The sequence below is a fragment of the Lithobates pipiens genome, unplaced genomic scaffold (genome assembly GCF_037356315.1).
Source record: "Lithobates pipiens isolate NorthernLeopardFrog02 unplaced genomic scaffold, aLitPip1_a1.2 Scaffold_25, whole genome shotgun sequence".
NCBI lineage: Eukaryota > Metazoa > Chordata > Amphibia > Anura > Ranidae > Lithobates > Lithobates pipiens.
The window spans coordinates 170,463,860-170,478,500 of NW_027507787.1; the positions used below are offsets into that span (position 1 = coordinate 170,463,860).

General features: G+C 45.3%; 1 protein-coding gene across 1 annotated transcript in view; it reads left to right on the forward strand.

Moving 5' to 3' along the window:
• Nucleotides 1-14,641, forward strand: part of LOC143929796 (ovostatin-like) — a 201,808-nt gene that overhangs the window by 42,144 nt on the left and 145,023 nt on the right. The window contains exons 8-11 of the mRNA XM_077453773.1: nt 3,196-3,319; nt 7,913-8,021; nt 8,118-8,233; nt 12,014-12,172. Coding sequence (XP_077309899.1) covers nt 3,196-3,319; nt 7,913-8,021; nt 8,118-8,233; nt 12,014-12,172 — 508 coding nt within the window. The remainder of the gene's footprint in view (nt 1-3,195; nt 3,320-7,912; nt 8,022-8,117; nt 8,234-12,013; nt 12,173-14,641) is intronic.

Consider the following 14,641-nt stretch of genomic DNA (forward strand, 5'->3'; position numbering starts at 1 on the left):
TAAAATTATGGTCGTTGCAACTTTTTATGTCACACAGTATTTGTGCAGCAGTTTTTCAAATGCGTCCTTTTTTGGGGAAAAACTTTCATGAATTAAAAAAAACAAAACGCTAAATTCCGGTTCACACAGGGGCGACCTGTCAGATGACTTGTCAGCTTGACAAGTCACACTCCATTCAGTACAATGGAACCAGTCTAATAGAAGCGACTCAAGTCGCTCTGACTTAGAAAAAAAGTTCCTGTACTACTTGGCAACTTCGGAGCTGCTTGCATTGACTTCTATACAGAAGTTTTGCAAGCCGTACTGTACAGGGCGGCTTCAGTGTCGGACGAGAGTCGGGCGACTTTGAATTTGAAATTATTTTTGTATAATGTGAAAGATGTTATGACGCGTAAATGGATACCCAACATGTTGCACACTAAAATTGTGCACACTGGTGGAATGGTGCCAAACTTCGGTACTTAAAAAATCTCGGTAGGCAACTCTTTAAAAGTTTTTACAGGTTACCTGTTCAGAGTTGGAGGTCTTGTGATAGAATTGTTGTTCTTGCTCTAATGTTCGCAGCCATACCTCACATGTGTGGTTTGAACGTTGTTTACATATGTGGGTGTGATGTATGCATGCATTCGCTTCTACATGCAGGGGCACTTTAAACCGTTTTTAGATTTATTTTTTTAAATCGCTTTTAGTTCTATTACAAGGAAATTTAAAAAAAAAAACATTCTCTGCTGTCCAGCTGAGTACATTGCAGTGTTTTCAGAGACTGCTGGGGACCATCTGGCCCACGTTTTTTTCTATGGTGAACTTTCGCCACTGGTGGATTTCCTCTCCAATTTGCCGATCGCACTGGGGAGCCGGTAAAAGCATCGGAGGGTGGTGGGAGGGGGGGACCTCCCTTTCTGCAACCTGTAAAAACAAGTGGCTGAACAGCCTCTCTTGCAGTGCAGGGAATCGCTGGCGGAAGAAAATTATCTCTCCTTACACTTCAGTGCAGAAATGCTTTTTTGTTTAACCACTTCCAGCTGCAGCCCATGCGCCATAGACAGCAGCGCGTAGGTGCACTGAGTATGCCACTGCTAACGGCGATATGCCGTTAGTGGCGGCTCCCATGCGCAGGAGTGACGTCATCGCTGCTTTGACGCTGTGAGTGGCCAGAGCAGCGATACCCGGAAAATGGACGATCCGTGCAACAGGGGACAGCTGTGACATCGCTGGCTCCTGTGTCAGATAAGTGACACATAATGGGCTACTGTGCGATGCATAGTAGCCCATTATGCTTTACCTTTGCAGGGAGACAAAGCAAGTAAAACCATCAGGGTTTACTTCCTCTTTAACAGATTGTGATACCCAATTACAGAGATCAAATGCACATGAGGAATAATGGACCCCTCCGGGTGCCTCCATATGGGATCAGTATGGTGCACTGGGTTTCAACCTATGATATTCACCCAATACCAACACCACAACTTCTGATCCAACTCAGACAGCCGCCATAGAGGGAAAAGTAGCATAGATCGTACATAGCATGAATACTGCTAGTATATTATGTGGTACGAAATACTAAAGCGCAAAAATGGATGTAGAAACTCAAAGGGCTGAGAAAATACTGAATTAAGCTGCAATCATATAAGTGATCCGACACTGTAAATGATTGAAAGAATATAGATGATGCGCTCTAACTTCCCACCCAGATTAAGTACGGTACATATTTGATTATCAAGCACTTGGCACTTTATCCAAAAAATGTCATTTTCATTGTAGTACGTTATTCCTAATTTCCTATTACTAATAAGCACACAGCACTTTTTTTGTAATTTGGGCACAGAGCATATTTGATTACAACTGCCATTTTTAAGCACATGGCACTTTATGTAGTAATTTGGGCACATTGTTACTAATTGCTTACTGCTAGTATACATCTATTGTTAAAAACACCAAGGTATTCACCTGATTCAGTACAATATAAAGCACTCAAACTGCATGGAGCCGGCATCAGCAGTCGTGAAATACGTCGCAAGTTCGTGGCTCCACCCAACTAGTTTTGTGTAATGGCTTGTTAGGGGAACAAGAGCATAAACAAGGCAGAACTCTGTCCTGTCAGCAGAAAAGCGATGGATTTTTTTTTCTCCTACAAAGCGGGGAAAGAAAATTCATCACTTACGAAAACACCACATAGTAAACACCAAAACACTGGTTAGGCACATGTTTAACCCTTTTGATCGCCCTAGATGTTTAACCCCTTCCAGGCCAGTGTCATTAAATGTGATCAGTGCTAAAAATTTGCACCGTCACTGTACTAATGTCACTGGTCCCTAGTGTCAAGCATCTGTATCAGAATGTCCGCTGCAATATCGCAGTCCCGCTATAAGTTGTCAATCGTTGCCATTACTAGTAAAAAGTTTCAGTATATAGCACTTACTATGCAGATGCTATAACTTTTGTGCAAACCAATTTATATACGCTTATTGGGGTGTGCTGTTTTTTTTTTTTTTTTTTTTTATGGCAGGAGTTTTTTTTTTTTTTTAACTAAAAAAATTGTGGTGATCAAATACCACCAAAAGAGCTCTATTTGTGTGAAAAAAAAATGACCAGCATGTAATTTTATGTAAAGTGTTGCATGACCGTGCAATTGTCAGTTAAAGTAAAGCAGTGCCAAAAGCAAAGAATTGCCTGGTTATGAAGGAGGGTAAATCTTCCAGAGATGAAGTGGTTAAGCAGCAATGTATTTGTATCAAGTGTGACTGACCATACGTCTGGCCTTGGGTGTTGAAAGTTCTATGCAATTGTTTGTCCTGATAAGTTTGTATTTAATGTATATCGACATGAGCGTCTAGCTCTATGTTCTTTCAAATGTTGTATATAATTAGGCCCTGTATACTGTCCTTGTCGCTTGCACCGCATTGCTAAGTGTTGGATATCTTGTCTGTTTTAAAATAAACATCAAACGTGTTCAAGGCAAGATAAATAACCCATCAAGTTGACATCTGATAGGGTGGCACCATAACAAAATAAAAACACATGGAGCAACAAAATTAGGATTCAAAGGTGTCTTTACCCTTTTTGCAAATGGGCCGAGTGCATGCCGTGTTCACTATTGGACCAAACCCATAAACAAGCCTACAGATACATAGACTTTTTATAATTGTCAGTAAGGAACTGGTAGCAATGTCTCAACTGCTAATTTCTTCATCTCAGGTACACATATGGCGAACCAGTGGCCGGCACAGTCACGGTGTTGTATTGTAAACAGCCTAGTTTGTACGGCAGACGCCTGAACTGCTTTAAAGAGAGAGACTCCTGCTCCAATATCACAGGAGAGGTGAGTAAACCTTACACATGAGGGGGGGGGGGGGGGGGTTGATTTACTAAAGGGAAATAGGCTGTTCACTTTTGCAAGGGAATTTTCACTGGTTCAGTGAGTGGTGAATTATTTTTCTTTACAATGGACCATGTGCAAGGGAAATAATACAATTTCATGTTTGATTACATGTGAGTGGATAATGGTCAACAGAGCTTTACCTCATTCACTAAGCTCTGGGGAAATCTCCTTTGCAAAGTGCAATGTCCCTTGCAAAGTGAACAGTCTAGGTGCCTTCAAGTAAATCCACACCATGATATTCACTTGACCTTTTTAGGTTGGATCATTTAAAGGGGTTGTAAAGGTTTGCAGATTTTAACACAAACACATGTCATACTTGCCACCTCTGTGCATTTGGTTTTGCACATTGGCTCCAATCCTCCTCTCCTGGTTCCTCCTCTTCTCGAGTGCCCCGTTGGAGAAGGCTCTCCTTCGGGACACCCTTGCAGGCGTGCTCCTGTGTCCTGCTGCTGCGTCTATTGACAGACAGCAGGACTCGGCCCCGCTCCCACCTCATTGGATTTGTTGGACAGCAGCGGGAGCCAATGGCTGCGCTACTAATAATCTAGCCAATAGGGACACGAGACACCATCTGGAGCTGATGTGCTCATCCCCGGAACAAGAAAAGGAGGGTTCAGGTAAGTAAAACCGGGGGCACTGGGGGGCTGCTGTACTACAAGAGTTTCACCTCCATGCATAGAATGCATGGAGGTGAAAAACCATGCGGATTTACAACCCCTTTAATCATTTATCACTGTTTATGGTAGATCAATATTAGAAAAACCCTGGCTTGGACAGGGTGCATATTGAAGATGGTGGTTTGTGTAGTTTTATTTGGAGGGAGTCTAAGCTGGTATTTGACCAATGTAGTCACTGCGATACTGGACAGTCACAACCTAGGATGTAGTGATGTAACCACTGCTTTCCAGTGAATGGTTACAGGGACAAACCTCAAATTCATTTTTATTATAATTTTAATAGGTCCTTTCCCATCCTAGATTTTCTCAGAGGTTCTCTCCCTAGCGAGTAAATTGCATTCACATTTTTGGCACCCACATGCATTACTTTACATTTTTCAACTTGAAACCTCATTTACCATGTAGTTGCCCACCCCATTCATTTTTCCACATCCTGCGTAGCAATTATTGCCCTGCTTAACTTTGTATCGTCCACAAATACTGACATTGACCAGTTTATCCCATCCTCCAGATCGTTTATGAATAAATTAAATAGGATTGGTCCCAGCACATAACCCTGGGGGCAGGGGCGGATCCAGGGGGGGGGCAACGGGTCAATTGCCCCCTCCGAGAATACCGCCAGCTTGGCCGGTTCCGCGGGTCCAATTGCGGCCGGTTCCGCGGGTACCCGCGGGCCGGTTCCGCGGGTCCAATCGCGGCCGGTTCCGCGGGTACCCGCGGGCCGGTTCCGCGGGTCCAATCGCGGGCGGTTCCGCGGGTACCCGCGGCCGGTTCCGCGGGTCCAATCGCGGGCGGTTCCGCGGGTACCCGCGGCCGGTTCCGCGGGTCCAATCGCGGTCGGTTCCGCGGGTACCCGCGCGGCCGGTTCCGCGGGTACCCGCGCTTAGTGGACGAGTGAGGGGGGGGGCAGCTGGGCGGCTTAGGAGGGCTGCTGGCCAATCAGGAAGCCAGCAGGCAGGGGAGCAGGGAGATGACATCATCTCTCACTGCCCTGCATCCCTCCAGTTCCACCCTCACTGTGTAGGAAGCTGTGTGCAGCAGAGAGATTGCATCATCTCTCTGCTGCCTATCTTCACTCTGGGACCCAACAAAAGACCACCAGTAGGTGACAATCCGCAATGTGTGGCAGGCTACGTGGCAAGTGGCAATCCGCAATGTGTGGCAGGCTACGTGGCAAGTGCCAATCCGCAATGTGTGGCAGACTACGTGGCAAGTGGCAATCCACAATGTGTGGCAGACTACGTGGCAAGTGGCAATCCGCAATGTGTGGCAGGTGACGTGGCAAGTGACAATCCGCAATGTGTGGCAGGTGACGTGGCAAGTGACAATCCGCAATGTGTGGCAGGTGACGTGGCAAGTGACAATCCGCAATGTGTGGCAGACTACGTGGCAAGTGGCAATCCACAATGTGTGGCAGACTACGTGGCAAGTGGCAATCCACAATGTGTGGCAGACTACGTGGCAAGTGGCAATCCGCAATGTGTGGCAGGTGACGTGGCAAGTGACAATCCGCAATGTGTGGCAGGCAACGTGGCAAGTGACAATCCGCAATGTGTGGCAGGTGACGTGGCAAGTGACAATCCCCAATGTGTGGCAGGTGACGTGGCAAGTGGCAATCCGCAATGTGGGTCAGGCAACGTGGCAAGTGACAATCCGCAATGTGTGGCAGGTGACGTGGCAAGTGGCAATCCGCAATGTGAGGCAGGCTACGTGGCAATCCGCATCTGGTGGCAGGCGACGTGGCAAGTGACAATCCGCAATATGTGGCAGGTGACGTGGCAAGTCACAATCCGCAATGTGTGGCAGGTGACGTGGCAAGTAACAATCCGCATTTGGTGACAAGTGACAATCCACATTTGGTGGCAGGCGACATGGCAAGTGACATCCTCAGGGCTCCCACTGATTCTGCAATATGGTGAGTTGAACCATTTAATTTTATATTACAATGTATTAATAGAAATAATGCGCTTCAATCATCCTGACACCATAACAACCATGGTGCCGTAATGATTGAAGCGCCAATACCAGCCATTTCCCATATAAATTGCCCCCCAAAAAACATATTTTATAGCAGTGCCCCTCCCGAGATTAGACTCTGGATCCGCCCCTGCCTGGGGGACCCCATTTTCCACACCAGACCATTCCGACTAGTCCCCATTTTACTGTAGCCAGTTTTCAATCCAGGAACTCTATGGTCAATGCCGACAGACCTTAGTTTGTACAGTAAACATTTGTGGGGAACTGTATCGAATGCCTTTGCTAAATGTAGATACACCACATCCACAGCCCTTTATCTAGATGGCAGCTCACTTCTTCATAGAAGGTCAATAGATTGGTCTGGCAAGAACAATTTTTCATGAATCCATGTAGATTACTGCTAATGCGTTTCATTACTGAAATATTATATTTAGTCCCTTATCCCCTCCTATAAATTGCAGACTATTGATGTTAAACTAACTGGCCTGTGGTTCCCAAGGATAGATATTTGCTCTTTTTTTAAATATTGGCACCATGTTGGCTTTTCTCCAATCAGCTGGTACCATTCCAATCAGTAAACTGTCCACAAAAATTAGGAACAATGGACTTTCTATCACTTGATAGTTCCTTAAGGACCCTCAGGTACCAGGGATTTGTTAAATTTTTCAAGTCTATTTCTAATTTTGTGCTCCTTTAGGGTGCTTCCTGTGACCTGCTATGAAAATTATTACCATCTTGGTTACTGTTCCCCCCCACCCCCCCCCCCCCCTCCGGTTCCCTTGTGAAGACTGAGAAGAATATATTAATCTGCAGCATGTCTTCGTCTTTTGTGACCAGGTTCCCTTCATCCTTTATAGGGCCAATATGTTCTAGCCTCCCTTTCTTGTATACTTAAAGAATTTCTTTTTTTTTTTCCTCTCCTCCGCTATGTGCCTTTCATATTCTGCCTTAGCCTCCTCCCTGATCGCACCCTTACATTTCTTATTGCATTCTTTGTAAAGTTGGAATGCTCACAATGACCCCTTGGCTTTGTTTTTGAAGGCCTTTTCCTTTTGCTTTTATTAATAGTGATGATAGTAGTAAAAGTAATAGTTTTATAATAATCCTCCTAAATATATAAAAATTATCAACATACTAAAATTTGTAATAAAAATATTTAAAAAATCCAAGATAAAACTTCTGGCATCCGTGCACGTCCCCATGGCAGTACCCAGCTTCCCATGCATTTTTGTTTGACAATACCTTGCTTACTAGCTATGTGACTGTCCAGATTTGAATGGCAACATTCACCCCCATAGGGGGCTCACAAAAGTGTTTGCAAACTGAACGCAGGCTGATTCACTCATCCTTAATAGCTTAACAATAACAGCTTGGCAGAAGTCATTCTAGCCATCTAATTATTATTATTTTTATTTTTTTCCCCGAGTCTTCTATAGCTCTTCTCATAGGAGCAATTGGCTTGTTGGGTTTTCCCTGACATTTTGCATCAATCAAGTGCTGACCACAGGGGATGTCTATAAGAGTTTACAACTTTCCTGGTTCAACATTTTAAATTTGTCTGTCTCATTGGGAAGAGTTTACTGCCTGTCCCACAGATATAACCGGAAATGAAAGGAAATTCACCAGCTCTCCTGGAATATGTCAGGATGTGTCACCAGGATTGGAAGTGCAGGTTAATCTTGCCAGTAGCACCTCAGAGCAGTAAAACAATTAGAGGTTCAAACACTCTTCCCCACTCTATCAAATCCCAAAAAACTAAATCGACCCAGATTTTTTATTTTATTTTTCTATTGAAGCTAATGCAGCCCAATATATCTGTTCAAAAGAGGGAAGCCTCTATCACCATGTATTACTCTTAACATACTGTTTTTTTTCACAGCTTGGTCCAGATGGTGCTTTTGAGGGTACCATTGATATGTCCAGACAGTTTGCTGGATTGACAGGAATGAACACCCAAATGGACATTGTAATCACAGAAGATGAAACTGGTAACTATCACATAAATATTCACAGAAGCTTTTTCGCTGCATGAGTACATTTCATGTTCCCAAACAGGATCTAACGTTTATTTGTATCTGCTATAGGAATTCAAGTCAAGAATTCTCATTACGTATATGTTACAACTCAACCAGCTAGGCTCAACTTGGACTATGAGTCCATGAAGCAGTACTATAAACGGGGTATTTCTTATCATGTTATGGTGAGTAAATTCTACATCACTCGGAGTATCTGGAAAAAAACCTCAAGCCTGACATTTTAGTGTGGATAGTGTTTGGGGGGGGGGGGGGGGGGGGTTTGCTGGAAACATCCAATCTTTATAACAATGGCAATCCAAATTTATCCTTGTACAGGATGATATGGTCATTGCTGTGTTGCATTCAAATGTCGGGATAAACTCATCAGTTTATTTTCCTGAAATTTCAGCAAAAAATAGGGCAATTACTGTGAAATTTCCTTAAGAACGTGGGTTTTGGTGTTTTGTAAGGGTGCAGTGGGCTTTCTTGATGGTTTCAAGCATCAACTATCCTAAACTTGTTTTTGTGCCCAAAAAAGCTACGTTATTTTAGCTTTTTGTACAGAAAGGAAAGTGTGGCTAAAGCTGTAAGTAGTTTTACTCTTGGCGAACTGAGTTTTTCCAATTGCAAAATCTATAATTTTTCAACCAAATGAGTTTTGCCAAGATTACTAGACATGTGCAATTTGTTTAGTTCTAAATTTGTTGAACAAATTTCGTCAAAGCCCATTTAACAAATGTTTTTCCGAATATTCTGAAATTTAAAAATCGACATTCGTTATTTCAGATAGTTCGTAACTTCAGATAAATTCATAATCGTTACGTTCACCAACACCCACATTTTAAATAAAATTCCAATATCTATGATTTAAGTTCTTAATTTTGATGTCAACGGACATGTCTGACACCCACCGACATCCAATCTTATCCCCTAGAAACAGTGAGTCAGATGCAAATGGACAGGCAGTCTGTTTTCCATCAAATGCCTATAGACTAAAGGGGACTGTCTGCTCTGCATAAGCAGACAATATCCCCGCTATGCAGGCCAACCGCACCTGTCTGAAAAGGGCCTTAGATTATATCATTGAAACATTGTGGACACCAGACCGTTACATCCACAGTGCGATTTTTGTTGACCCATTTATAATACCATAGCCATTCATGTGGCATTGATTTTTCATTTGCATCTATAACTGCCTCCACTCTTCCAGAATGGAGAAATATTGGAATATATGAGGGAATTTGTGCCCATTCATTCAAACATCTGTGAGGTCAGGTACAGATGGTGGAAGATGAGCTTGAGACCAGGGCTCTATGCGGGCCAATTGAGTTCCTCCATACCAAACTCCACTCGCCAAGTATACATCTCGTACAACATGTGATTGAGTCAGCTGAAATTGGGGATGCTTTGAAGAATCTTAACACATTACGTGAACTGACTTCACTACATCAGGAGTAAGGGAGACGATGTGCATCATTGTAGTCCAATCAAATTCCATAAAACACATTAATCCCCAGTGTGTGCATCCCAGCTTTGGCAACTGGTTAACCAAGGGAGGGAAGGTGGAGGATAAGGGGAGCAGGGGGGACTTCTACATCGTAAGGGAGAACCACTTCTCGTAGTGTCTAGGTCTGGCTACCCACGTGTAAACAATTTTTTGATATGCTGTCATCCATGTAGATCCTTTTGGGTCATGCCACTGTTGCGACCTGTTATTACAAATTGTAGGTTGGCTCTATATATAAAATTGTATAACTTCACATAAAACGTATGTCTATAATTCTACCTGGAATATGGTCCACTGTGGCAATAACCTAGCTTAATGGATAGGTGTAGACCCAGCTATAAGGAGCCCAATCACATGTCCAGGAGCCACGCTGACAGTATCCTTCAATGGAAACCTCTGAACTCAATTGGAGGGTTGGCCACAGACTAAAAGGGCTCCTTTAAACAAAGCGCGTCCAATGCCACATTTTATAGCAAGTGTAAAGGCATGATTGGCAGTCAAAGCACTGGTCACTAAATTGGTTACCTTATAGTCCTGTTCACACTGTGGGGTAGAGTTACTAAAATTGGTGCAGCTGTCCATTTGTGCATTTACTCAGAATCTGGTGCAGCTGTCCATGGTAGCTAGTCAGCTTCTAACCTCAGCTTGTTCAATTAATCTTTGGCAATAAAACCTGAAAGCTGATTGGTTTCTCTGCAGAGCTACATCTGACTTTGCACTATCCAGATTTAGTAAATAACCCCCATTGTGTTTTGCTTTTATTCACTACGCAGGGTCACTAAGCACTACAGCCAGCCCTCCTGTATAGGGCCCAGGCCCTATCCTATAGTTCAAAAGGGGGCCCTTGGCACCTGCCATACATGAAGGATGGCTGTACTGCCTTAATGCTAACACTTCTAGCTTCTCCTTCCAGATGCAGGGATATTGGTATCTGTGTCCCCACCCCACTGTTTGGGCATTCCTGTGTGCCCCCCTTCCCCTACAGCATTTCCAGCTTCCCTTCTATCCCGCCAGCAGCTGCTGAGGGCACTATTTTAGGATGGAGAGCAGTGGGTGGGGGGGTTAAATGTCTGTATCATTTCCTGAATGAACACAGTGAGCGATTGGCACCGATCACTCACTGTGTCTCTTCATCATTGGAGCAGAGTAAATTGTGTTTTCTATGCTTTTGTTTGTGAATGAACAAGGAGCCTCCAAGTGTTTCCCATTCATTCAATGTCCAGTGTAGCTGTGGCTGCAGAGAAAGGGACTCAGTCCCTTTCTGTACTAAATGTGAGACATCAGGAGTCTGTTTAGACCCCCTAGTACTTCACCCCCCCCCCCCCCCCCCAACAAGGCTGTTAAAAGAATGCAAATAAAGGGGGGGGGCGGTCATATAGGCTGTACAAGGCCATGTGATTTCTAACAGCAGCCCTGCCTGCTAAAAAGTGTCTCTAAAGCCTCCATAGAAGTCTGACAATGCTCACTTACAGCACCTGAATCTTTTTAAGGGGCTTTTATTTAGCATTAGCTTACCTTTTGGAGGTATGAGATATTCCAAGATGCACTGGGAAACCAACAAGCGAACTGGAAAGAGGTCATCAGCAGTCCATTTTGGTTCATGTGTATATATTCTGGAAGTGTCTGGTGCCGACATCACATTTTGGTGTTGGTGGGGTAGAGCAGCAGGAAGGTGAGCGGGGTCTGGACTTGATTGTAGCAGCCAGGAGATGGCACATGCGGTATGCAACATGGGAACGCTATAGCATAAGTTGAGTGGGGACCAAAAAGGGTGGATTGAGTGGCAGAGGATAAGCAGAGCTGGAGGACCAGAGCAGGGGAAACTAGCAGATGTTGTGGTGATCAGAGTGGGAGCAAAATAGTCATGAGTGAGGACTGGAGAGAAAGGATCGTCAAACCAGAGGATCAGCAGAGCTGGGGTTTACTGCTGGTGGGGCATCAGCAGAGCTGGGGTTTACTGCTGGTGGGGCATCAGCAGAGCTGGGGTTTACTGCTGGTGGGGCATCAGCAGAGCTGGGGTTTACTGCTGGTGGGGCATCAGCAGAGCTGGGGTTTACTGCTGGTGGGGCATCAGCAGAGCTGGGGTTTACTGCTGGTGGGGCATCAGCAGAGCTGGGGTTTACTGCTGGTGGGGACCTGCTGCACAGGGGTACTATGGACCTGAGGTTTTATTGGACCCCTTTAAAATAGAAAATCAACACATACACAGGGCATTTGCCAAGTGTTTTAATGTTTAGTTGAAGCAATTGTAAATGACCCCCAAGACAAAGTTCTAGGGTAATGGTAAGGTGTCCAGTGTCCAGATTATATACCATTGCTTGTCTGGCCCAATAGATTAATAATAATTTTTACATTCTTCCCTTGGTGTCAGAATTTAAGCTGAAGTAACCCTTCACTGTTCTGAATTGATGTATGGCTTCAACTGTTTTCAATTCGAAGTATCCCCTGTTATGTTTAGGCAACACTAACTGATGAGCAAGGCCATCCGATCCCTAATCAAGACATTGAAATCGAAGTCGAAGAGAAACTTATTGAGACTGTGAAGACTGACTCTGAGGGGAAAATAGATTATGGGATTGACACATCTGATATGGTGTCGCCAAACTTCACTGTCCGGGTGAGTGAATTACTGCATATGTAATGTGTAGGGGCAAAGATTCCAGCACTGGTAGCGATTTTGTTTTTCTTTTTTTGTTTGTGTGTGTTCTTGGGGATGGAAAAAGCTCTCCATGGCCTCAAAAGATTTGAGAAACATAAAGGCAGCATTACATTAATTTCATAACGTGCAATTTGGTTGGCTACCATGCTGACCGTTTCAATAAAATTGATCCATAGTATTATACATAGAAAGGACTTTCCTGACCTACGCATTTTAACTTTTTTTAATTCAGTCAACTGACCTTTATTGACTCGGCAGTGGCAGAACCTTCAGTGCCAAGAGTTACTTTACCCTGATGTTTACTCTTAAGGTTTCATGCACACTAGCTCCTAGAAACTGTTATAAGCTTTTTATTTTTTATTTTTTTTTGTTATGCTATGTGTCCATGCACGCCATTTTATGCTCGGAGCCTTTGTCAAGCTTTAGTGTTTAGGAGCAAAAGTTTTCCCTAATTGTCTCAGGACAGCTACAAGAATGATGTGATGAATAAGTGCAATCTTCCGTCACCAATGAGTGCTGAACACCATAAGTAATACACGCTTACCAGAAGGCAAGCAACAATAGCTTGCGGCTAAACACCCAGCGCCTCCAACAAAGGAACAAAATGTGACCAATAGGCTGTTACAGGGACTCTCGAATGTATGCGAGGTGTCACCCAGAAACAGAAGAGGGAACCTCCCATGGTATAGGGGCAAAGAGGATAAGAGAATAGTGTCAGAGAGGATAAGATCAAAGGTAAACCAGGGCCGGATTTCCCACAAGGCTACCAAGGCCAGGCCTCAGGGCAGCAGTGGTGCAGGGGCGTCGTCACATGCAGGGATGATCCTAGGCGGCTGCTCATGGTGTAGTGCACCTGGGCGCCATAGAGGTGGGAGCACTGGAACTCCAGAGTGCTCCCTTCCCTCCTCCTCTTGTTTGTTTCCAGAGGCAGCTCTCTTCGCCACTCACAACCGCTTTTTCCTGCTCAAGCCCCTCCCACTTCCTCCTCCTGTCAGAGAAGGAGAGCAGCCAGGGATGAGATCGGAGGCGGAGCGGCTGGTCTCTGTGTTGAGGGAGAGAAGTGGCAGCCACGCAGTAACGTTGCGTGGGGGCAGGGCAGTCTGTGCCTGACACGTTCTCCTCCTCCTCTTTCTCTCCTGCCTGCTGTGAACTGCTCTGTTTTTATGTACCCTAATGGAGGGGGGGGGGGGGTCTGTACTAATGGAGAGGGGGTCTGTCCTGGGGTTGTCTGTATTAATGGAGAGGGGCTTGGTCCTGGGCGGTCTGTACTAATGGAGGGGGATTTGTCCTGGGGGTCTGTACTAATGGGGGGGGGGGGGGTGTCTGCCCTGGGCCTCTGTACTAATGGAGGAAGATTTGTCCATGGAGTGGGGGGTTTGTCCTGGGGGGTCTGTAATGGAGTGGGGGGTTTGTCCTGGGGGGTCTGTAATGGAGTGGGGGGTTTGTCCTGGGGGGTCTGTAATGGAGTGGGGGGTTTGTCCTGGGGGGTCTGTAATAATGTAGTGGGGGGGTTTGTCCTGGGGGGTCTGTCCTATTGGAGAGGGATCTGTCCTGGGGGGCTGTCCTATTGGAGAGGGATCTGTCCTGGGGGGCTGTCCTATTGGAGAGGGATCTGTCCTGGGGGGCTGTACTAATGGTGGGTGGTTTTCCTGGGGGGAGGGAGATCTGTACTAAGAGGGGGGTTTTCCTGGGGGGTGGGAGATCTGTACTAAGAGGGGGGTTTTCCTGGGGGGTGGGAGATCTGTACTAAGAGGGGGGTTTTCCTGGGGGGTGGGGGTCTGTACTAATGGAGGGAGAGAGAACCCTGCTGCCCTGCACCACCAGAGGGAAAGCCACACAGCCAACACCATCCCTGGCGGAGAAAGGAATGGAGTCATTGCAGGACTACAGATCTGGGTGCTACCCAGCGGAGTCACACGGGCAATTCAGCGTGAGCTGACTCCTGATCAGAGGAACCATTGCTGTATCGATAGGTCAGGTGAGAGGGCCGATCGGCCATTATCTACTAACGTCCATAGGATCTGCAGTCTCTAATCATCTCTTGTAATTTGTCTGCAGTCTCTGACCATCTCTTGTCATATGTCTGCAGTCTGACCATCTCCACTATGTCTGGGGGCTCTTTCTAACACTCTCTTGACAGAAGCCCCCTCTGTGTGCATCAGAGAGACTCCCCTCCAGGTCTGTGTATGCCCTTCCTGCATTTTCTTTATTAAAAGATCATGGGAGGATCCCAGGGTAACGAAGACTTCTTGGAGGAGTGTAGCGGGGATATAATGGTGTATTAATGCAATAACTGTGAAGTACAATGTATTCACTAGTATTGGATGCCATCTAGCAACCAAAAACTGGAACTGGACCTTAGCTATTTTTCTTATCTATGGTCTTGAAAGATAACAGGAAGTGACTGTTTACGTTGGTCATTTTGAC